Here is a 24118-nt window from a genome sequence, read left to right as displayed (position 1 = left end):
CGCTGGCCAGTCCTCTACCACATCATTTACTGCTCGCAAATCACGCACCAATCTCCACTTAGATTTATCTGCTTTTAAGACCGGCAACAACGGGGTATTGCATGGACTGTTTATTCTTTTAAGCACTCCTATTTCAAGCAACCCCTGCACTGTCGATGCTATTCCCTCTTCTGCTTCCGGTCTTAGAGGGTATTGTGGTCTCCTGGGTGGAATTGCTCCTTTTTTCAGCCTTATTTCCACCTTTTTATTTTCCCTACGTCCGTGTCATGCTGTGACCACAGAATAGATGGCAACTCATCTAACCTATCTTTCTGCTGGCCCCTATCCTTTCCCAGCAATGGCATGTGTGGTTGGGGAGTTATTTTGACCTCTCTCACTGTCCCTACCATATCTACACTTACCATTATTTTAATGCAATTGTTGTCTTCTGATATCCACACCTCTGGCGTGATTTTCCTCCACACTGTTACGGTTTCAGCACTCTTAACTAAGGGTCCTAAGTCTTTAGACTGATATCCCTTGTTTACCAACAACGTTATGTGGGGCGCAGCCTCCGGTATCCTGTACCATTTTTCTAAAAAGGTGTTCTACTTAACTTGTAAAGCTGCCCCTTGCTTTCCAATTATCACAGCCTCCCCTTCCAGGTGCTGTTGGGTACATGCCTCCAGGTGCCATCTCTCCTCTAACTCCCTGTTCTGAGTCTTGTCAAATCACTGTACAATGTAGCTCAGATTTGGGCATTACAGCCCTGGGTAATATAGCCTGCACGCCCTTTTTCCATTTTTCCCAGGTTTCCTAAATCTGATCTGCGATGTCTCCTATCCAAAAGACATTAGCCTTCTTGTCTTCTTGCACTATCAATTGAGCCCCTGCTCTTTCCACACTCAGCCCATTTCTGGTGCATTCTAAATTTAATTCCAGTTTCAATAAGGCACCTCTGCCTAACAAATTAATCGGAGTTCCTTTAAATACTAGCACCGGCAAAACAATTCCTTTATTTCCCATTCTCAACTGCACTGGAGCCGTGCACTGTGTCAACTGTGTTTTCCCCGAGAACCCTACCGTCTTAATAAACTTTCCTGACATGGGAAGGTGAAGGGCATACTGTGGCTGTACACAAGTGTACGTGGCTCCAGTATCTATCATCATTGGTGTCGCCCTTCTAACATAACCTGAACAATGGGTTCCTCGTCTGCCTCCCTTGTTATCATTGGGTAATGTCCCTTCCCACTCGAGTTCTCGGGGCACCCCTAATACCTCGCGTGGGGTTCACAGATCCGCTTGGGCCTGTGGGGGCTGGTCCTTGGCTAAAATTTAGTTCCCTTCTTATCGGCTCCTGCTGGTGTGTGACAGGCCATGGTGTAAACGGACAATCTCTTCTCGTGACCTGGCTGATTACATCCCCAGCACAATCTCTCTACCTCTCTTTCCCCGTTTCCTCACTGGTCCCCTCTGCCCATAGCTCCTCTGTCCCCCTCCTTGGGACTTCCAGTCCTGTCTGGGCTGTTTGAATTTAGTCTGTTCCTGATAGGGCATTTGTGGGAATGTTCCTCCAAAGACGTTGATTATTGGCATGGGGTTTTCCGGCCCTTGTCTTACAGTATGATCGGTTCCTCCATATAGTGGTGCTTCATCCAGTTCGATGGCTGTACTCGGACCGGTGGTTGCTGGCAGCATCTTTTTGCTTTTCTCTTTTTCCTTCTTTTTGAGTTCTTTGAGCTGCATTTGTATTAACTTTCTTTGCACCTCTTCCTGCTGCTCAGCCAACCTTTGTTTGTCTTTCCGGTATTTCTCAACCGCATGGACTACGTGGTCTCTAAATTCTTGTGGGGTCATTGATGTCAGCCCAACCACTTCCTCCAGTTTGGATTTTATTTGCGGAGGCATTGCATCCAAAATGTTATGTCGGAACAGTGTGGTGATAAATAATCTATTTTCCACCTCTTCCTCAGTCTCCAGTCTGCACCTTTTCAACTGGTTTTCTACGTAGGCTGCTGGGTTTTCAGTGTCTCCCAGTGGATCCCCCTTTAAGGCTTGGGGTCCACTTTGGATGGATAAAGCTTCCTGAGGGCCTGCCATACCCTCTGCCTCACTCTGTCAAACCCATCTCCATCAGTTCTCGGGTCGTTCGAGTTTACTATGCCAGCCATTTCCATTAGTTCATTAAATTTGGAGGTTCCCATCAACCTTATCAATAGTGCCTTCAAATCTCCCATAGCCAATAATCGTCCTGCCGTTTCTTCTTCAAAGGCTCTAATCCATTTCCCTGCTCCTTCATGTAGGTTGGGCAGAGTGTTTTTCAGCCCTTCTAGGTCCTGGGATCCCCAAGGGATATACTGTACTTGTCCTGATCCTTTAACTAACAATGGCATCATTCTTCCTCCTTCTTCCCACCTGCCCTGGCTCTCCTCCTCGCCTGACTCCCCATCTGTCTCAGGGTATGTCTTTACTACCTCCCACACAAATTTCTCTGGGGTCCTCTTCTTCCCTCGGTCTCCCTGTGGAGTCCTTCCTTTCTGTCCTGATTCAATACTTGGTTGGTCCCTGGAGTATTTTTCGCATCTCCTCTAGCAATCCCCTCTCAGTAACTTACCTAGCTCTCTCTCTACTTCCGCAAGTCACTTCCCTACTGCCTCTTTCTGCTCTTCTAGGCTTCTGCCTCCTACCTCTTCCCCACAAATTCTCGCATCCTCTCTCTCTCCACTTAACTCTTGCTCCTCCAATGAGTCACCTTCTCTTTCTTCCTGTCCGTGTCTGTACACCTGTGGCAGGGACTCCTCATGATCCTTACTCGTGCTTGATTCCCTTCTCTCTTGTGTTTCTCCAAGACTCTCATCTCCTGTCTTTTTTCCACTTCCTCTTGAATGCCTCATCTCTTCCTGCCCTGATGAGCCACTTTCTTTTCTAGTCTGTTTATTTCTATGGTATAACCGATACTCCTCATACTCCTTTTCCTCTCTCAAGTATTTCATCTGTTCAATCTCTTTCAATCCTCTCTCTCTAACAGGCTGTTTCTCCAGCACCTTAGTGTCTTCCTCGCTTGTAATCAATATTCTACCTGTCCTCCTCAGCCTTTCTCCCTCTGTTCTGAAGAGTTTTAGCACTTCCATTTCTCGTTCTCTTTTTTGCACTCTTAGATTTATCTTTTGGTTTGTAATTTTTAATTAATGTCTCCATTTCTTCGCACAAGCTTACATCAAACGTTTCTTCTCTTCGCCATTTTGAAGTCCAGTCAGTTGCTTGTTTTTCGCTGACATTGAGTGCGAGGTTATTGTTTCGACACTATTCAACCAACCGATCTGTCTCATTCCTATATGCCTCCTCATTGCCATCTGAGATTTACTAACCTTGAGAATATTACAGGAGATCATGCGCTATTCTCACACGATGTCCAAACAAATGCAGACCCTCTGAGCGCAGTAAGGAGGAACCCTGGCTAATTATTCTTAAACACAAAAGCCCCCAAGCCATAACTTTGTGTTTCCTAGATGAAATGTTACCTATCTACCACCTCGCTGAGATAATCTAGCCACAGACATGCAAGCCTTCGACCTGTCTAGAAAAATGTACGAATCATTGTCCCTTGGTGATCTTAATCACTGGATTTCAGAGGTTGAGCAATGTTTAAGAATTGAAATGTCATTGTTAGCCTGCAAACAACTGCGATGCTGCTTTAGCAACAGAGTGGTGTTGCTCTTTCTGCTGGTAATTAACCTGGATAGATATATGTATGTTTATGTGGAAACTGTTTAAGCTGTCATGTTTAACTTGCTGGTTGAGCACGGAAAGCTGGACTGGCTGGTTTCTGTGTTGTACAAATAAATATTGGCATTGACTTGTTCTTGTCATATATTCCAGGATACAGTGAAAGTTCATATTGCATAGTGTTTATACAGATCAAGTCTTTACACAGTGCGTTGAACTAGAATAAAGTAAAACAGTAACAATGCAGAATAAAGTGTAAAAGATACTAAAAGAGTGCAGTACAGGTAAATGATGATGTGCAAAATCATAATGATATAGATTGTGAGGTCAAGAGTCCTTCAAATCATTTAAGAGTCTGATAAGTGGAACAGAAGCTGCTTTTCAGCCCAGTGGAACGTGCTTTTGGGCTTTTGTGTCTTCTGATTGATGGGATAAGGGCAGAATGCCAGGTGTGGGTGGGGTCTTTGAATATGCTGGCTGCTTTACTGGGGCAGCGGGAAGTGTAGACAAGAGTCCATAGAGGGGAGGCTAATTCCTGTAATGTGCTGTTAAGTAGATAATATTAAATATACATAGAATTATCAGGAAATAACTGCAATTAAAATGTTTGGATTTCTCTGTGAAGATGAAATAAATCACTTGCTTGGTCCATCACAATGAAGTCTGGTTTAGTTGCTGACCAAGCACAAATGGGATTTGTATTTGCACAGCAGAAGTTTTTCATCCTAAAATGGTCAGCGAATTCTTAATCAGCAACATTTTTATCTTTTTTTACAGAAGCTGTAAAAGCACAAGTCGTTTAAAATCATATGGCAAAGTAAAAAGGAAGTGTGGTGAAAAGATAATCGACTGTGGTCAAAATGTGTGGGGGTTAGCAATTGGATCACCTCCCCCTGAGAACAGAAGTCAGTCTTCAGCGAACCAAAACAAGCGCTCGGGAATGATCCTCGCCACAGGTCTTTCCAATGGAGAAATCAAACTGTGGGAAGTGCCTACTGGTAAAATGTCTTGAGGTATCCTGTTATGTTGGCAATGGTGTTGTTGTGGTGATAGAATGTACTTGTCACCCAGAGGAACAGCTGCCTTTAAACCATTTGTATGCAAAATATCTATTTTTCCTCTCTCAAAATATTAACCATCTGAAGGTTATAGATTCAGTGATGCAAATGCCTCTCAGGAGTTTTATAAGTGTGGTAGGTGCTGACAGTGGGTATATTTTCGGTGTGGGGGGAGGGTGGTTCACAGTTTGACTGATTAAGTGTGCCTCCAAGTGTTCTATGATCTTGTGAGATATGAAATTGTATTTTCCTTGTCTAACTCAAAGACACTTAAAATTAAGTGTAGTACTTTAAGGACCATTCTGGTGGAGATCATGTGTCCACCGTAAGGAAAAACACTGAATGAGAATAGTGTTCATGGAAGGACACCATGGAGGAAGCCACTGCTCTCCAATTTAAAAAAAACATTATTTCATGTATCAAGTTTGCAAAAGACCATCTGGATGTTCCACAACACTTCTAGGACAATGTTCTGTGGACAGATGAGACAATAGTTGACATTTTTTGGTAGAAATGCACACCGCTATGGTTGGAGGAGAAAGGGCACTGCACTTCACACCAACACCAAAACCTTATCCTGACTATAATGCCTGGTGGAAGGAGCATCATGGTTTGGGGCTGCTTTGCTGCTTCAGGGCCTGGACAACTTACAATCATTGAGGGAACAGTGAATTCAAAATTGTACCAAGACATTTTACAGGGATACATTAGGGTAGCAGTCTGTCACCTGAAGTTTAATAAAAGTTGGATGATGCAACAAGACAGTGATCTAAGACACGAGTAAATCAACAACAGAACGGTTTAAAAAGAAAATTTGTGTTTGAGAATGGCTGAGTCAGATTCCAGACCTTAACCCAATTGAGATGCTGTGGCATGACCTGAAGAGGGCTGTTCACTCGAGGTATTCCAGAAATATTGATGAACTGAAACAGTTTGCATGGAGGAATGGTCTAAGATTCCTCACCATTGTGCAAGTCTGATCTGCAGCTACAGAAAACATTTGGTGGAGTTATTGCTGCTCAGGAGGTTCTACCAGTTATTAAATACGAGGGTTCACATACTTTTTCCAGCCTGGACTGTGAATAAGTAAACAATATGTTCAGTAAAGACATGAAAAGTACAATTGTTTATGTTTTATTGGTTTAGGCAGATTTGTTTGTCTATTATTGTGACATAGATAATGATCGGACCACATTTTATGAGTAATGAATGCAGCAAACTATTTAATTACAAAGTGTTCTTAAACTTTTTCTTGCAACTTTGTTCAGTTGTATGTAGAGCTGGGAACATATTTAAATATCAGCACTAGGTTGTTTTACATGTTTCTCTTGTATAATTACAAGATTCAAATTATTTCTATATTTAAAAAATCAATAATACTGGCTTCTGGAAAACTCTCTCCTTCTGAAATCTGTATATTTTCCCTGTGGAATTGAATGAACAGTTAAGGTTCAATGAGGTTCAATATTCTGGCATCTTCTCCCGCTCTTCCCTCAACCCCACCCCGCTCCGATTCCTGAAGAAGGATCTCATCCTGAAATGTCGACTGTTTACTCTTTTCCATAGATGCTGCCTGACCTGAGTTCCTCCAGTATTTTGTATGAGTTGCAAAGGTTCAATGAATTTGGGAGCTATAATGGGAGAGGTGCCCAGTGCCATTTCTTGTTTCAATCTCCTTTCATTGCTTGGGTGATTTGGGATGAGCTAGGCTGGATGCTAAATGGAATTTTACTTGGAAGCCTCTTATTGTTTCCTCTAATTTATATAATTGGTTTTTAAATACAACACGAGTTGAACCCTCAATGTAATCATCAACAGGAGTGCCTTTCTTTAAAAGGAATTATTTTTAACCTATCCTCTTCAGTCATTCAACTATAACAGAGTTACTCTTACCCTATTTGCCCATCCCTTAGATTCACTTGGCTAGGGTTGCTGCTTGGAGGAATTATGTTGGTCGGACATGAATTTTTACTACGGTTCATTTTCATTATTACAACACAACACAATCTATAATAACCAGGCAGCATATTTCTGCATGCATTTTAAGATGAGCAAGGTATTTGTATTTATTACATCATGTGATTCCAATAAAATGAACTACCGTAGATTCCGGATTTTAAGCCGCTACTTTTTTCCCACATTTTGAACAGCTTTGAACTCTGCGGCCTTTAAAACGGAGCGGCTAATGTATTATTTTTTTTCATGCCGCTGAAAACATTTTGCCTCGTAACAGTAGACCAATAAAATTGATGAGTAGTTCACAGAGGTCCAATGAAATTGTACGATAAATCAAGCGCACTTTCACAATTAAATTATTGTAAATCAGTCATTTGTACTCACCCTCATCAACATGGAAAACACTCGAAGAAAAGCATTGTGCTGCCTTTATGGCAGTTATTTAGTTTATAATATTTTCGCTTAGTAATTCATTTTCTAGTTAAAGTTAGAAGAGTTTTAACTATATTTGTTTTCTGTACTACATCGCGGGATGCTATGACGTCACACCCGGTTTCGCCGCGTCTTGTGGGATACTGGTTTGCGATAAACGGGATGGCGGGGGGGAGTGGCGGAGCCAAAACGCTGCTTTTAAGTTAAAGGCGATCAATAACTTTTCCTGGTAGGCTGCAGTATATATATTTTTTACCAGTCGTTAGGAGATATTGGAATGTTGTTCAGTAAAGAAGTATACGCAACGTATATTTAAAAGTAGCCGCGTTACGGGCACGGTTCGAAAAAAAGCATTTGCAATATGTATTTGTTTTTGTTACCATATGGATTTAATTAAAAGTTAAAAAATCCTCACGTGTAATTTCTTTCTGTGTAAATATCTCATATTACAACGTGGGACACCTGCGGCCGAAAATCCGGTGTGGCCTAAAATCCGGTGCGGCCTTTACAAGTAAAAAAATTGATTTTATTTCTAAAATTAGAGCCAGCGGCTTTTAATCAGGTGCGCTCTGAAGTCCGGAATCTACGGTATCTGTTTATCAACAGATGTAAACATTTTATACTTCAATGGGCAACTTGATCTATGGTCATTCAGAATGTTTTTAACAATACTGAATTCTGAGCCAATTAAGTTTGTATGTTGTTCTCACTATATTAATTATGACAAAGGTAGCTTAGTGCTATTTCTGTGAAACTTTTCACTCACTACATCAATGCCAACTGTTTTGCCCAGGGATACTAATCTCATTTGTCTATATTAAGCTGTTTTGCTGTGCCTTGTCCATTTAAGTGCCTCTCTAAATATCCTTTTAATCAGATTGTATCTGATTCCACCACTTCCTGTGACAGAGCTCCAGATTATCATCCACCTTTTCTTAAGACATCTTCCCTCTCAAATCCCCAATCAAACATCCATCTTCTAACCTTAAATCTATGCTCTCGTTTTTTCTCTCTCCAAGGAGGAAACTGATTCTGACTATCTACCCTACCAATGCCTGTTACTTTCTATAAATCTTAATTAGATCATCCCTCGGGTTTCTTCATTCCAGGAAATACAAACCCAACTTGTTTCCCCACAATTCTTCCACACTGGTCTGTGCACTGAGGTTTATTTTATGCTGCATAAGATGAATTGATGAGATCATTTGTAAGATTTGAAAAATTGTTTGAGGTGATTTTTAATGTCGAGTCCAATGTATTCAACAGCAAGATTGTGTTGTCCCTTAGTTTGCAGAGCATAGGCTCTTTTTTAAAAAAAAAATCATGTATTTATATCTGCATTTGCATTTTCCAGTTTAAAGATATCCAGTGATTAATTATCAATACCTTTTGTATAAGGGGATAAAATTAAAGCATTGTGAATAATGTCTTTATTTTTAATGAGAATGCCATTGACATGAGGGTGTTATGTTAATTCCAGTACATACATTGAATAAGCTCTGAAAAGTACACCTATTTAATGTATAGTGTTACTTTTTGTTAGCTATAGGGCCATCAGGAAAGATCCTATAATGCAAGTAACTGGTCAGTAAGTCCTTTAAACATTCTGACACTCAACCAGAAAAGTGGCCTGCCTCTGAGTGCAAATGCTGCCACTTTCACTCAATTTTGGCAGATAGGTACGTTTCCTCTGCCGTGGGCTGCCCTGGGAAGTTTGCATTCTAGAATATTACGTTAGCTTGGCGTCTGCATTAGCTATTTTTTTGTTCACTTGCATCTGACCATTTATTTTCCATCATTAATTGCCTTTCAGAAGGTGTGGTGAGCCTTCACATTAACAGACGAAGTAACATGTAGAAACAGTTTTTTTTTCTGAGAAAGGCTCTTAGGCATAGAAATCCTAGAGTTTAGACATAATGACCTTGAAAGTCTGGTGGTAGTCAAGACAATGTGTGATGTTGAGGGAACTTGCAGCTTGGGGTGATACCGTGTGTCTGCTGCTCTCAAAGCTCAAAAGTAAATTTTATTATCAAAGTATATATGTCACTATATACAACCCTGAGATTCATTTTCCTGTGAGCATACTCAGCAAATCTATAGAATAGTAACTGTAACAAGATCAATGAAAGATCAGCTGGAGCTCAGAAGATGACAAACTGCAAATGCAAATATAAATAAATAGCAATAAACAACGAGAACATGAGATAACAAGATAGATTCTTTAGAGTGAGATCATTAGTTGTGGGAACATCTCAATGGATGGCTAACTGAGTGTAGTTATCGCTTTTTGGTCAAGAGCCTGATGGTTGAGGGGAATTGCAGCTTGAGGTGTTCTGATCCTCTGTTAGGAATTTGGAATGTACTGTCAGAGAAACCTAAGTGAGCACACCCCATGACTCAGCAGCCCTTCCCTGGTGGCTCCATGGACACTCCTCTAAACGATATCATTGGCATTTATTGTGCAAGCTTGCTGTGGAGATGCCATTGTATGATGAACCACAAGATGCAAAAGTGCATTTTAACTGTTTAATGGTGCAAATGGTCCCATTTGACAACCCGGCATGTTCATGCTTGCAACTGTATTCCTTCGGTGTTTCTTTCTGCTTTGAATTTCAGAAACAAGTTTGGTTCCCTTTCATTGATGTGATAGCATGGTATTCAAGTTAAGGAATGGTCATCGTAAAGTGAAGCATATAGGAATGTGCTAATGATAGAATTCGTGAGAAACATAAGATTCAATGTATGATGTATGGAAGCTAACATGTTAGGTCAGGACCAGAGTGAAATTATATTTCAGGGATTTCTTTTCTGAACAATTGGCTAGTGCATTTTTTAAAATAAAAAGTAACATTGATAGTTATTTCTTACTGTGAAGAGTATCATACCCAATATTTGTTAAGTTAACTGATCTTTGAAAAGGGGTTGCAGTTTTGAAAGTATTGTACGATTGATGAGACCATATATGGAGAACTGTGAATAGTTTATGGCCTTCTAACGTAAGGGATAATAAACCTGCTGCAGTGGCATTTCAAAGGAAGTTCATTATATCGATTCCTGGGCTAAAGGGTTGACATTATGAAAAGTTGAACAGGTTGAAACAGAACTTGCAAGTTTAAAAGATTGAAGGGCAATTTTAATGAAACAAAATATTTCTTAGGGGTGTTAAAAAGAGTTTCCGAGAGGATGCTTCTCCCCCCCCCCCCCCCCCCCCCGTGGAAATCTAGAATTGGGGGCAGACTTTTGTAATTAAAAAGCCACTCATTTAAGATTGAGGTGAGAAGTTAATTTCTCCTTTTAAGGGCTGTGAATCTTGGGAATTCTTTAGGTATGAACAAGGCTGAGATGGGCAGGTTTTTGGCTTCTGAGGCAGTTGTGAGTATGGAGAAATGGGCAGGAGTGTAAAGATGAGAGCAGTCACAATCTTAATGAAAAGCAGAGGTTTTGGCAGCCAGACATGTTTCATGCTGACAAGTGGTCTGCTCCTGCTCTTGTGCTTTTGTATTCCATGCTGTACCAGTAGGAAGGTACAATAATCATCTTGGGTTAATCTCATTGCAATATTACTGCTCATACATTGTGCTTGTATTGGATTTATCTTCTCCACTGTAGTTAAGTATTTTGCAAGTCCAGGTATTAAACAGAGGCAAGGATATTGGAAAGCTAAACTCAAAAGTTTTCTGCAGAGTCAGTGCATAGAACACTTGCTGGGTCTGACATGTGATGGAAAGGATTGTATTTTCATAGCATGCTGTTATCTGTTTCTGTTGTAGCACGTCTACTCTTCACTTTAAAAGGCCATCAGGCTGTGGTGAGGTGTTTTGCTTTTATCTCCAACAAAAACTTCATGCTGGTCTCTGCATCACGAGACACAACTTTGCGTGTATGGGACCTAAAACAGAAAGGTAAAAGAAAATCTTTATTTTCCTTTCAATACAGTCCTGTGCAAAAGTCCGTGTGTGTGTATGAGTATTTGAATACTTGAGTAATTTTATGTATTGCACTATACTCCTGCTGAGGCGGTAATAAACTGATTCTGATAAGGGTCTCTTGTGGACTGAGAGTGGAAAGGAGGCCGGGAGAGGGGAATGGAAGGAAGAGGACAGGAAGCAAGTACTCCTCTGGCACCTGTCCCACACTTCTCTCAGAGGTCCATTCCCCACATCCTTTGCTCCCACCAGATTTACAAACTCCCTCACCATTTTAAGCAGCACCGTTTTAAGAAGTTTTTAAAAAATGTGTTGGTACTCAAAATTGACAGATCCTGGACAGCAGACTCGGGTCGCGAGTGCAGTTTCCTTTAAGAAAAGGAAAGTGGGGATGGCGTGCTGGTTTGCAGGTACGATTGAAATACCGAGGCCTTAGACCCCCAATCCTGACTAGCCTGCTGGTGAATGTACAGTCTCTGGGAAAACAAAATTGAAGACTCCAGAGCAAGATTGCTGTACTAGAGGGACATCAGGGGCTGCTGTGTACTTCACGGAAACATGGTTGTCCCCCAACTTCTTGGACACAGCACTCTTTGATTAACTCATTGTGATGTACAAATGTCTTCCTCTTTATCTGCTGAGGGAGTTTTCTGCTATCATCCTGTGACATGTATTCCAACTTGGGCCAACATCAGGTAGGCACTGGAAGAGCTGAAGACTGTAATGAGCAGGCACAATGCAGCCGTACCCTGATGCCTCCCCTATCATTGCAGGGGATTTCAACCAGGCCAGCTTGAAGTCTCTGAACAATTACCATCAACATGTCACTAGTGGAACCAGAGGAGCCAAAACACTTGACCATGTTATATCGCCATTGAGAATGCTTACTGTGCTATCCCATGCTCACACTTTGGAAAGCCCAATCACCTGGCTGTACTTCTACTCCCACCATATAGACGGAGACTAAAGGCTGCAGCACCAGTAGTGAGGACCAAGAAGATATGGCCGAGGGAGACAGAGGAGTGCTTACAGGCCTGCATTGAGTTGGTGGACCGGACAATATTTGGGCACTCATCTTCAAATCTGAATGAATATGCCACAGTTGTCACTGACTTCATCAAGATCTGTGTGGATGAGTGTGTGCCTTCAAAAACATACCAGACATGCACAAACCAAAAGCTACGGATGAACTAGGATATTCGCAGTCTGCTGAGGGCTATATCTGTGGCATTCGTGACCAGTGATCCAGAACTACACGAGAAGATTTTGTACACCTCTATAAGGTTACCGCCCAGCCTTCTGCACTTGAAAGAATAAAGATCTAGCCTATCCAACCTCGCCCTCTAACCTAAACCCTCAAGTCCTGGCACCATTACTCATAAAATTTCTTTGCACTCTTTCCAGCTTAATGGAGTCTTTCCTATAACAGGGTAGCCAAATCCATAGAAAACATTCCAGTCCCGTTCCCTCACTTACCATTTCATAATCTGCTCTCTCTTGTATGGCTTGCAACCTACCAGCCACCTGCTGTAAAAGGCAATTTACAGCTGCCCATCAAAGAACCAGCACATCTTTGGATGTGGAAGGAATACTGAGCACAAGTAGAAAGCCCATGCCATCAAAGAGAGAATTGGTAAGCTCCACATTTAGCACCTGAGGTCATGGTTGGAACTCTGTAACAGCAGCTGTAATGCTGCTGATGCATACTATGCATCGAAATAATAACCATCTAATGTGCTCGAACAATAGATACATCCTTTAATTATCAGATGTAGGTCCAAGTTAAAGAAAAGTTTAACAGAGGAGAACTGGAAATCAAGATAGAATTTATCTTGGGGTCAACCACAGGACAGCTCTTGGGGGCTGGATCATTAGTAATAATAAGCAGCAAGTAGGATAGAGGAAGGGGAGAGAACGGCAGATGCAAATTGAAATATCCTATGTAATCCAATTAATTTACACTAAAATAGACTATGAACAGAATTTGCCCACCGCTTTAGGTATTACAAAATACTGTTAGGCTGATCATTCAGGTAACAAACAATAATCCTTGGTTTTTTTTGCATTGAATTATCATTCCAAAAATGATTTGAGTTATTTAGGCTGGAAACTTGGGGACCTACTTTAATTGGAATTCATGGGATCTCTATGACAGGAAATGGCTTTCAAGTTGGGTATTTCCCTTCTAGCTCTGCCACTCCTTGAGCAAGTCAGATATTTCCAGAATGTGATATACTATACCAACGTGAGTATTATCTTAGCGTGACAAACTTCTTTATTTTCTTTTCCTTTCTCTTCTACCGCAGGTAAATTACTACATATATTAGATGGCCACAGACAATGGGTCTATTGTTGTGCAGTTTCCCCTGACTCGAGTAAACTATGTTCTGTGGGAGGAGGAAAGACTGTAAGTTTCCAATTTTTAAATGGTAAAGGTCGACTAATATAAGGCTTTGAGAGTGATAATTTTACATATTTGGTTTGGCTTGAAGCTAAAATTTGCATCTTTGTGTTAAAATAGTTTTATTAATATTCTTTAATATTTACTCATCATAAAGGCAGAATTACAAGTATATATCAAGTCTGCTATTGTAATTGTTCAACCAAGAACCATTTGATCGTGTCTTCCTGTGACCAATGGATTCTTTTGTTTCTGCCTTCTTTGTTAATGAAAACAACATCTGAGCCTAAAGTTTGCCAAAATCAGCCTTCTGGGAGTTCAGGGGTATACTCTATAATTTAGCTACCCATTTGTTAATTTCTATTTTTTATCTGTTCGTTCTTTGTCTGTCTTTACATTACTCTTTTCCTGCCCTGCCTAATGGCCAAGATGTCTCTGGCTTGCAGACAATCAATCAGAATTGGAAGGAGTGTATGGTATGTAATGACTTGACCTCATAGTGTTCCCTAACTAGAGAAGCTGGCAGCCTCCCAGAAATTCACTTGACTTCACTTTAACCAGTGCCTTTATACAGTGTGCTATCAAGAACTAGTTTACACTGTTAGAACCATAGAACATTACAGCACAGTACAGGCCCTTCAGCCCTCCATGTTGTGCCGACCCATATAATCCTAAAAAAAAAAGTACTAAACCCACACTACCCCATAACCCTCCATTTTTCTTTCATCCATGTGCCTGTCCAAGAGGCTCTTAAATACCCCTGATGTTTTAGCCTCCACCACCATCCCTAGCAAGTCATTCCAGGCACTCACAACCCTCTGTATATATTAAAAAAACTTACCCCTGATGTCTCCCCTAAACTTCCCTCCCTTAATTTTGTACATACGCCCTCTGGTGTTTGCTGTTGGCACCCTGGGAAACAGGTACTGACTATCCACCCTATCTATGCCTCTCATAATCTTGTAGACCTCTATCAAGTCCCCTCTCGTTCTTCTACGCTCCAAAGAGAAAAGTCCCAGCTCTGCTAACCTTGCTTCATATGACTTGTTCTCCAAACCAGGCAACATCCTGGTAAATCTCCTCTGCACCCTCTCCACAGCTTCCACATCCTTCCTGTAATGAGGTGAGCAGAATTGAACACACTACTCTTAAGTGTGGTCTCACCAGAGATTTGTAGAGTTGCAACATGACCTCTCTACTCTTGAACTCAATCCCCCTGTTCATGAAGCCTAGCATCCCATAGGCCTTCTTAATTACCCTACCAACCTGTGCAGCGACCTAGAGGGATGTATGGATTTGAACCCCAAGGTCCCTTCGTTCATCCACAATCTTAAGTAATTGAACATTAATCCTGTACTCAGTCTTCTGGTTTGTCCTTCGAAAATGCATCACCTCACATTTGTCCGGATTGAACTCCATCTGCCATTTTTCTGCCCAACTTTGCGTCCTGTCTATATCCTGTTGTAACTTTCGACAACCTTCAGCTCCATCCACAACTCCTCCGATCTTCGTGTCATCCGCAAACTTACTCACCCATCCTTCCGCCTCTACATCCAGGTCATTTATAAAAATCACTTATAGCAGTGGTTCCAGGACAGATCCCTGCAGCACTCCACTAGTCACCAACCTCCAGGCAGAATACTTTCCACAACTACCCTCTGCTTTCTTCCTTTAAGCCAATTTTTTATCCAAACAGCCAAGGTTCCACTTATCCCATGCCTCATGACTTTCTGGATGAGTCTCTCATGAGGGACCTTGTCAAATGCTTTGCTAAAGTCCATGTAGTCCACATTCACTGCCCTACCCTCATCAATTTCTTTAGTTACCTCTTCAAAAAACTCAATCAGGCTCATGAGGCACGATCTTCCCTTCACAAAGCCATGTTGACTATCCATGAGTAGACTGTACTTCTCCAAATGCTCGTAGATCCTATCCTTAAGAATCCTTTCCAGTAGTTTGCATACCACCGATGTAAGAGTCACTGGTCTATAGTTCCCAGGTTTCTCCCTATTACCTTTTTTTAACAAGAGAACTACATTTGCCATTCTCCAGTCCTCCAGCACTTCCCCTGCAGCCACAGAAGATTCAAAGATCATAGCTAATGCTCCTGCAATCTCTTCTCTCAATTCCCACAACAACCTGGGGTGTATCATATCCACCCCTGGGGATTTATCAATCTTAATGTTTTTAAGAACATCCAGCACTACTACTTCCTTAATCTCCACATTGTCCAGCACACAGGCCTGCTCTACTTGGACCTCGTCCTGATCAAAATCTTTTTCACTTGTGAATACTGAAGCAAAGTATTCTTTTAGAACCTCCCCAACCTCCTCCGCTTCCGGGCACATGTTGTCCTCTTTATCCTTTAGCGGTCCCACCTTCGTTCTCATCATCCTCCTATTCTTCACATACGCATAGAACGCCTTGGGGTTCTCCTTAATTCTATATGCCAAGGCCTTCTCATGCCCCCTTCGAGCTCTCCTAAGTCCTTTCTTTAGCTCCTTCCTGGCTATCCTATATTTCTCATAAGCCCCTCCTACTTCCTGCTTCTTATATCTAACATATGCTTCCTTTTTCCTCTTGATGATTTGCCTCACGTTTCATCGGCCACGGTTCCCTTTTCCTACCATTTTTTCCTTGCCTCAGTGGGATAAACCTATCCTGAACCCAGCACGTGGTCCCTAAACTTCTCCCACGTTACTTCTGTGCTTTCCCCTTTGAACATCTGTTTTCAATTTACTCTCGCTAGTTCCTGCCTCATCCCTTCAAAGTTAGCCCTTCTCCAGTTAAGAACTTTACCATTTCAGTTATTCTGTGTATCCTTTCGAAACTCTCCTCAGCCTGCTGTTTGACTAGGCTTTTAGTTTTACTTAGAATCACCTTTTCATGATGATTTCTCTGAAACACCATAGGCATCCTTCACTCTGCTTTTGGAATTGATTGTTAGGGATGAGATTATGGAGTACCTGGAGACACATGACAAGATAGGCCAAAGCCAGCATGGTGTCCTGACAAACCTACTGCAGTTCTTTTGAGGAAATTACAAGCATGGTAGACAAAGGAGATAGAGTAGATGTGGTGTACTTGGATTTTCAGAAACCCTTTGGCAAGGTGCCGCACATGAGGCTGCTTAGCAAGAGAAACAGAGAAGTTACTAGCATAGGTGGAGCATTGGCTGGTTGGCAGAAAACAAGAGTGGGAATAAAGGAATCCTATTTGGGCTGGCTGCCGGTTACCAGTGGAGTTCCACAGGGGTCGGTGTTGAGACCGCTGCTTTATACAATGTATGTCAATGATTTGGACTACAGTATTAATGAATTTGTGACTAAATTTGCCAATGATACAAAGATAGGTGGAGGAGCAGGTAGTGTTGAGGAAACAGAGCCTGCAGAGAGACTTGGATAGTTTAGGGGAATGGGCAAAGAAGTGGCAAATGAAATGCCATGTTAGAAAGTGTATGGTCATGCACTTTGGTGAAAGAAATGAACAGGCAGACTATTATTTAGATGGGGAGAGAATGGGCAGAGATGCAAAGGGACTTGGGAGTCCTTGTGCAAGATACCCTAAAGGTTAACCTCTAGGTTGAGCCAGTTGTGAAGAAGGCAAATGCGATATTGGTTTTCATTTCTAGAGGTATAAAATATAAGAGCAGGGATGTGATGTTGAGGCTCTATAAGGCACTCGTGAGACCGCACTTGGAGTATAATGTGCAGTTTTGGGATCCTTATTTTAGAAAGGATATACTGACATTGGAGAGGGTTCAGAGAAGATTCATGAGAATGATTCCAGGAATGAAAGGGTTACCGTTTGAGTAATGTCTGGCAGCTCTTGGGTTATATTCCCTGGAGTTCAAGAGAATGAAGGGGGATCTCAGAAACATTCCGAATGTTAAAAGGCCTGAACAGATTAGATATGGCAGTTATTTCCCATGGTAGGGGTTTCTAGGACAAGAGGGCAGAACTTCAGGATTGAAGGATGTTCTTTTAGAACTGAGATGTGGAGAAATTAGTCAGAGGGTGGTAAATCTGTGGAACTTGTTGCCACAAGTAGCTATGGAGGCCAAGTTATTGGGTGTATTTAAGACAGAGATAGGTTCTTGATTAGCCAGGGCATCAAAGGGTATGGGGTGAAAGCAGGGGAGTGAGGATGACTGGAAGAATTGGGTCAGCCCATCATTGAATGATGGAGCAGACTCAATGGGCCGAATGGCCTACTTCTGCTCCTATATCTTATGGTCTTGTGTATTCGGTGCTACAGGCTTTGGACGTACAATTAAAAGCAACTTGGAAACTGACATGAAACCTATCAGAGTCATGGCTCCAAAAGTCAAATTTCAATGTGTTTTACAGTACAACAGTTAGCACATTCAAGAGGAGGCAAAGTTGACACTGAGTTTATTCCAGTGTCAAGACATACCAATACCGGAAAAAAGGTGCCATGAATAGTTACATTCACAAGCAAGATTTTCTTAGCTTTGACAAAGATGGTGGGGGAGGTCCTCAAGTTAACAGCCTGTTACAAAGAGTTGAAAAATCCTAATTGCCTTATTAACAGCGCACACACAATGCTGCAGGAATTCAGCAATCAGACAATGTCTATTGAGAGGAATTAAACAGTTGATGTTTTGGGCTGAAGACCCTTCATCTACTAGGTTCCTCCTTCTTCATCTCTTTTAGCTTTTCCACCTAACCTCTTCCATCTTCCTTCATCCCCTTTCTTCAACTGATTTCACCAATTGCTTGATATTACTCGTACCCCCCTTTCATAATCTGGCTTTTGCCCCTTTCCTTTCCAGTCCCAATGAAGGACCTCAACTTCAAACATGAACTGTTTATTCATCTCCCTAGATGTTGTGTGACCTGCTGAGTTCTTCCATCATTTTGTATGTGTTGTTAAGATTTGAAGTATTTGCAGAATGTCTTTGGTTCATATTAACATAAGCCTGGTATTGTGTGTTGGCTACTAACTCCGTACATTTTCTACATTAGGCGTGGCAGCTGTAATAAGTAGGATATTGTGGCAATTGCAGGTTTTGCTGTGGAACACAACTTCATATTCAATGATTCAGAAATTAGAAGGACACAGCGGCGATGTCGTTTCGTGTGAATTTTCCCCTGATGGAGCATTATTAGCGACTGCATCGTATGACACGCATGTAATTGTGTGGGACGCGGACACTGGAGAAAGCCTGATGAAACTGAGGTAGAGGAGGATCTGTGTGAATATTTATTGCCAAATCTCTTCAGTTGTTCATACTTGCACAAGAGCTGGTTGTATCTGTTGGTGTATCTTGCCAGCCTTAGGACATCATTGCAGGTGCTCCTCAGGGCAGTGCTTGATAAAATTCTTCTTTCCAACATTCAGCGCCAACAACTGTTTGGAATCTTGACACCATCCAGGTCAAAGTAACTCGCTTGATTGATGCACCATCTACCTCTTAAAATATAATTCCCTCCTATTCTCGCAAACAGCCGCTGTTCGCGAGAATACATCTACCAGATGCATTTTACTTACATATCTAGGGTGCTCCAGTAGAACCTCCTAAACCCATGCACTCTACCACAAAGGAGGGCGGAAGCCACACTACCTACCAATCGCAAGATCCCCTCTAAAATGCACACCACCTAGATTTGGAATTGTATCATTAGTCATGAAGTCTGTACCCTGGAGTTTCCTACCAAACAGCATTTCAGGAGAACCTTCATCACAACTACCGTGGTTCAAGAAGGCAACTAAGTACTACTTTTTGAGGGCCATTAAGGATGGATAGTTAATGTTGTCCTTATCAGAAATTGCCAGCTCCAGAAAAAATGAGTAATTTTTTAGTATCTTACTGTACTTACACTAAATGAATTTGAAATTCTCTGGGTATCACATAGCATCTTTGGGAATAGCAACCATTTCAAGTTAATGACCTACGTTTCCCAGGGCAGAGGAGTCTAAAACTAGAGGGTTAAGTTTTTCCACGCAAATGGTAGTGGGTATATGAAAGGAGCTACAGAGGATACTTTAGAAGTAGGTGTAATTACAATGTTTAAAGCACATTTAGAGAGATGCATAGGTAGGATAGGAAGTTTAGATAGACGTTGGCCAAGTGTAGGCAAATGTAACCAGTTCAAGTAGACAACTTGATAGGCATGGACTAGTTGGACCTGTCTCTGTGTGCATTATAACACTCTAGACTAAATGGCTGCCTTCTATGACAAACTTTCTACAAATTACCTTTAAATGGAACAGGTTAATGATGACAAAGAACATAACACAAAGCCATAGCAAGTGCTGAGTGAATGTGCAATGAACATAATTGATTAGCGAGCTTAATGTAAAAGGACCCTTGGGGGGGGGGGGGGGGAGTGATTATAATATGATTGAATTTACCCTGGAATTTCAGAAGGAGAAGCTAAAATCAGATGGATCAGTATTACAGTGGAGTAAAGGGAATTACAGTCATGAGAGGGGTTGGCCAGATTTGATTAGAAAGAACACTGGCAAGGATGATGGCAGAGCTGCAGTGGCTGGAATTTCTGGAAGCAATTTGTAAGGCATAGGATGTATACATAGAAACAGAAAACTTACAGCACAATACAGGCCCTTCGACCCACAAAGTTGGGCCGAACATGTCCCTACCATAGAAATTACTAGCCTTACCCACAGCCCTCTATTTTTCTAAGGTCCATGTACCTATCCAAAAGACTCTTAAAAGACCCTATCGTATGCAAAAAAGGAAGAAGTATTCTAAAGGAAAGATGACACAACAGTGTGGTGGGAAGTAAGAAGATTGAGAAGTTTTATTATATAAAAAAAACAAGACAACTGAAAAGTCATTAAGAAGGTGAAGATGGAATACAAAAGTAAGTGAGCCAATATGAGAGGACACCAAAAGATTCATCAGATACATAGTGTAAAAGAGGGGCAAGAGTGGATATTGGACTGCTGGAAAATGAAGCCGGGGAGACAGTATTGGGGGCGGATAATGAGATGGATGAACGGAATTAATTATTTTTCATCAGTCGTCACTGTGGAAGACACTAGCAATATGGTGCAGTTCCAGGTTTCGGGCATGAAGTATATGAAGTTAACATGACTAGAGAGAAGGTTCTTGAGGAAACTGAAAAGTCTGAAGGTAGCTTATCACCTGAACCAGATGGTGTACACCGCAGGGTGGCTGAAGAGAATGTGGAGACATTAGTAATGATCCTTCAAGAATCACTACATTCTGGAATGTTTCTGGAAGACAGGAAAATTGCAAATGTCACTCCACTCTTCAGGGAATAAGAGAGACAGAAGAAAGGAAACTATCGGCCAGTTAGTCTGACCTCAGAGGTTGGGAAGGTATTGGAGTCAATTGTTAAGGATGTGGTTTCGGAGTACCTGGAGGCACGACAATAGGCTATAGTCAGTATGGCTTCCTTAAGGGGAAATCATGCCTGACAAATCTGTTAAAATTCTTTGAAGAAATAAGACAGGATAGACAAACAAGAATTGGTTGATGTAGTGTACTTGAATTTTCATAAGGCCTTTGACAAGGTGCCACACGTGAGACTGCTAAACAAGCTACGAGCCAAGGTATTACAGGAATGATTCTACCATGGATAAAGCAGTGGGTGATCGGTAGGAGGCAGAATGGGAATACAGGAAACCTTTTCTGGTTGACTGCTGGTGACTAGTGATGTATTAGGACTAATTTTTTGTTTTTAATTTTTATTTTTACGTTATATGTCAATGATTTGGATAATGGAACTGATGGCTTTGTTGCAAAGTTTGCAGATAATCTGAAGATAGGTGAAGGGGCTGGTAATTTCGAGGAAGTAGAGGCTACAGATGTACTTGGACAGGTTAGAATGGGCAAAGAAGTAGCAGATGGAATGCTGTAAAGGGAAGATCATGTACTTTGGTAGAAGACATGAAAGGGTTGATTATTTCCTAAATGGAGAGAAAATACAAAAAGCAGAGGTGCAAAGAGACTTGGGAGTCCTTATGTAGGATTCCCTAAAGGTTAATTTGCAGTTTGAGCCTATGTTGAGAAAGGCAAATGCAATATTAGCATTCATTTTCAGAGGACTGGAATATAAAAGCAAGGATGTAATGTTGACACTTTATAAAGCACTGGTGAGCCCTCACATGGTGTAATGTGAGTAGTTTTGACTCCTTATCTTCAAAAGGATGTGCTGAAACTGAAGAGGGTTCAAAGAAGGTTCACAAAAATGATTCTAGGATTGAATGGCTTGCCATATTAACTGTGTTTGATGGCTCTGGGCCTTTACTCACTGGAATTCAGAAGGATGAGCAGTGACCTCATTGAAACCTATTAAGTGGTGAAAGACCTTGATAAGAGTGGATTAGGAGAGAATGTTTCCTATGCTGGGGAGAGTCTAAGACCAGAGGGGACACCCTCAGAATAGAGGGCTGTCCTTTAGGGCGGAGACAAGATATTTCTTTAGTCAGAGACTGGTGTATCTATGGAATTCTTTGCCATAGGCTGTTGTAGAGGCCACGTCTTTATACATATTTAAGGCAGAGGTTGATAAGATTCTTGATTGTTCAGGATATGGTGGGGGGAGGTGGAGATACAGGGAGAAGGCAGAAGATTAGGGCTGAGTGGAAAATTGGATCAGCCATGATGAAATGGCGGAACAGACTCTGCCTAATTCTGCTCCTATATCCTGTGGTCTTGTGAATGGCTAACAGCACCATGTCACAGATAGGCAGTACAAGATTTCCAGCAGGACTTTTATGCAAGAACAAATATATGTACTCATCAGAGGGAAATAATAAAATGCTGGAATTAGCATAGCTGCATCTGTTGAAAAAGTAGCTGTTAATGTATTGGGTCAAAAGAAAGCAAATACTTAAGCCTCCTTTTTTAAAAAAAAACACTTGCAACAAAGTCTATGGTAGGGATTCCTGATAGAAGCAGAGTGATTTCTTAAATGAAATTACAGCAAGAGGTTAATTACAAAATCATTCCTGGACATTTGCAGCAATGTAGTTCCTAGGAAATTGTCCGATTAATTTCCACTCTCATCAGGAATAGCAGTATCATTATACATGTGCGGCTAAAGAAAGTAAGATTAATTGGATGGAGAGAATTTATCAAATAGGTTGGGTGCAAGACAAAAGAAGCCGTTGAGATAAACGTTGAAGTGATAAGATGGGAAATAATAGATGGAAGTAGGTGTGAAGACATGGTTATAAAATGCTAATAAGATGTAAAAATATTTCACTGGCAAGGTTATGATTTTTGGCCATTCCTAATTATCCAAAATGAGGGGCAGATGAATGTGCTGTGGAATTGTTCACACTGGAAGTTACCAGATAATGACATACTAATGAAATAAATATTTATATTAAAACAGTGAGACTTGGAAGAAGTGAACTTACAGGTAGCCATGGAGTTCCCATCTGCCTGTTGTACCTCTTTTCTTTCAAGCGGGTAAAATTGTGGCAGCTTACACTGGAAGAATCTTTTGGATTGCATCCTTAAAATGGAAGACTGCAACCAAGGTGCATTGATTGTGAATGTTTAGGGTGATGGGTAGGTTACTAACAGAACTATCATTCTGTGCTGGATGTTGAGTTGCATTCATCCAGGCAAATGGAGGGGGGTTTATCACTCCTGACTTGTAAACATTCTGGGGAGAAAGGCAAGTCCAATTTGTATCTGGTCATTACTGTCCCTCAGCATATTTATAGTGAGATATTTTGCAGTGATAGTACTGTTAAAGAACATGGGGGAATGATAATTGCCTGGCATGTGCATGCTGCTAATATTACTTGCAAGTCAGCCCACTCATGAACATTGTTGAGATATTGCTGCTTTTGGACAGAGATTACTTCATTAACTGACGAGGTGTGAATGGAACTGAATATTGTGCAATCATCAGTGAATATCCCTGAGGATTTTTACACTGATGGAGACTAGTTCACTGATAAAGCAATTGAAGATGGCAGGCATATGGACAATGTCCTAGGGATATCCACATCCTGAAGTAAAAATAAATTGCCTACATAAAACAAAACTCTTCCCTAGATATGATTTTTTTTCCTATACTGATTTCTAATGTTAGTTTAGGACATTTGTCAAAAATGCTACTGTGATACTAAAATCACTCCTAAACCGGCTCCAGAATTTTATGGTTTAGTTGGAACCCAGACTACATACTAATTGTTCATGCTATTCATGAAAGTAGCTGTCAGGTGGATTTGAAATATAACTATCACAGAAAATAGTAACTTCAGAATTCACTGACCATTCCTAATTACTTTAGGCAGCATATTCATTTTATGGTTGCTATCCAGCTCGAGTTACAGATGTGGTTTGCAGTTTGTATCAGAGAACAATTTCTGGCAAGGCTGAATAAAGATTTTTTTCCCCTTGGATCTGAAGGGGAGAAAAATTGAAACAGTTAATCATTGTCTTTTAAAACAACTGAATTAGATTGAACTATTAATGTAAAACTGCTATATTGCAGACATTGTTTCCACACTGCTGCTGCTATGGATATTGATAGTGGTTTCAACACTGGCTTTGTACGAGCAGTCTCCTTTTCCCAGGAGGGTTTAAATCTTACCTCAGTGGCTGATGATGGGTGAGTTCATTTCTTTTATTTTAAAATAAAATTTGGAAGTGTTTCAGCGAG

General features: G+C 41.1%; 1 protein-coding gene across 4 annotated transcripts in view; it reads left to right on the top strand.

Annotated features, from left to right (window-relative positions):
- wsb2 (WD repeat and SOCS box containing 2) overlaps positions 1-24118 on the top strand; it is a 37052-nt gene that overhangs the window by 10364 nt on the left and 2570 nt on the right. For 2 of the 4 annotated variants that reach the window (XM_073065462.1, XM_073065464.1), the window contains exons 4-8: positions 4483-4703; positions 10922-11053; positions 13384-13484; positions 18508-18680; positions 23951-24067. In XM_073065462.1, the coding sequence (XP_072921563.1) occupies positions 4483-4703; positions 10922-11053; positions 13384-13484; positions 18508-18680; positions 23951-24067 (744 nt within the window). Of the gene's footprint in view, positions 1-4482; positions 4719-10921; positions 11054-13383; positions 13485-13515; positions 13955-18507; positions 18681-23950; positions 24068-24118 lie in introns of those variants that run through there. The other 2 variants (XM_073065465.1, XM_073065466.1) reach the window with 2 other exon arrangements.

Source organism: Hemitrygon akajei, chromosome 14 (genome assembly GCF_048418815.1).
Source record: "Hemitrygon akajei chromosome 14, sHemAka1.3, whole genome shotgun sequence".
In the NCBI taxonomy this organism is placed as follows: domain Eukaryota; kingdom Metazoa; phylum Chordata; class Chondrichthyes; order Myliobatiformes; family Dasyatidae; genus Hemitrygon; species Hemitrygon akajei.
This window is presented reverse-complemented; position numbering and strand designations above follow the sequence as displayed.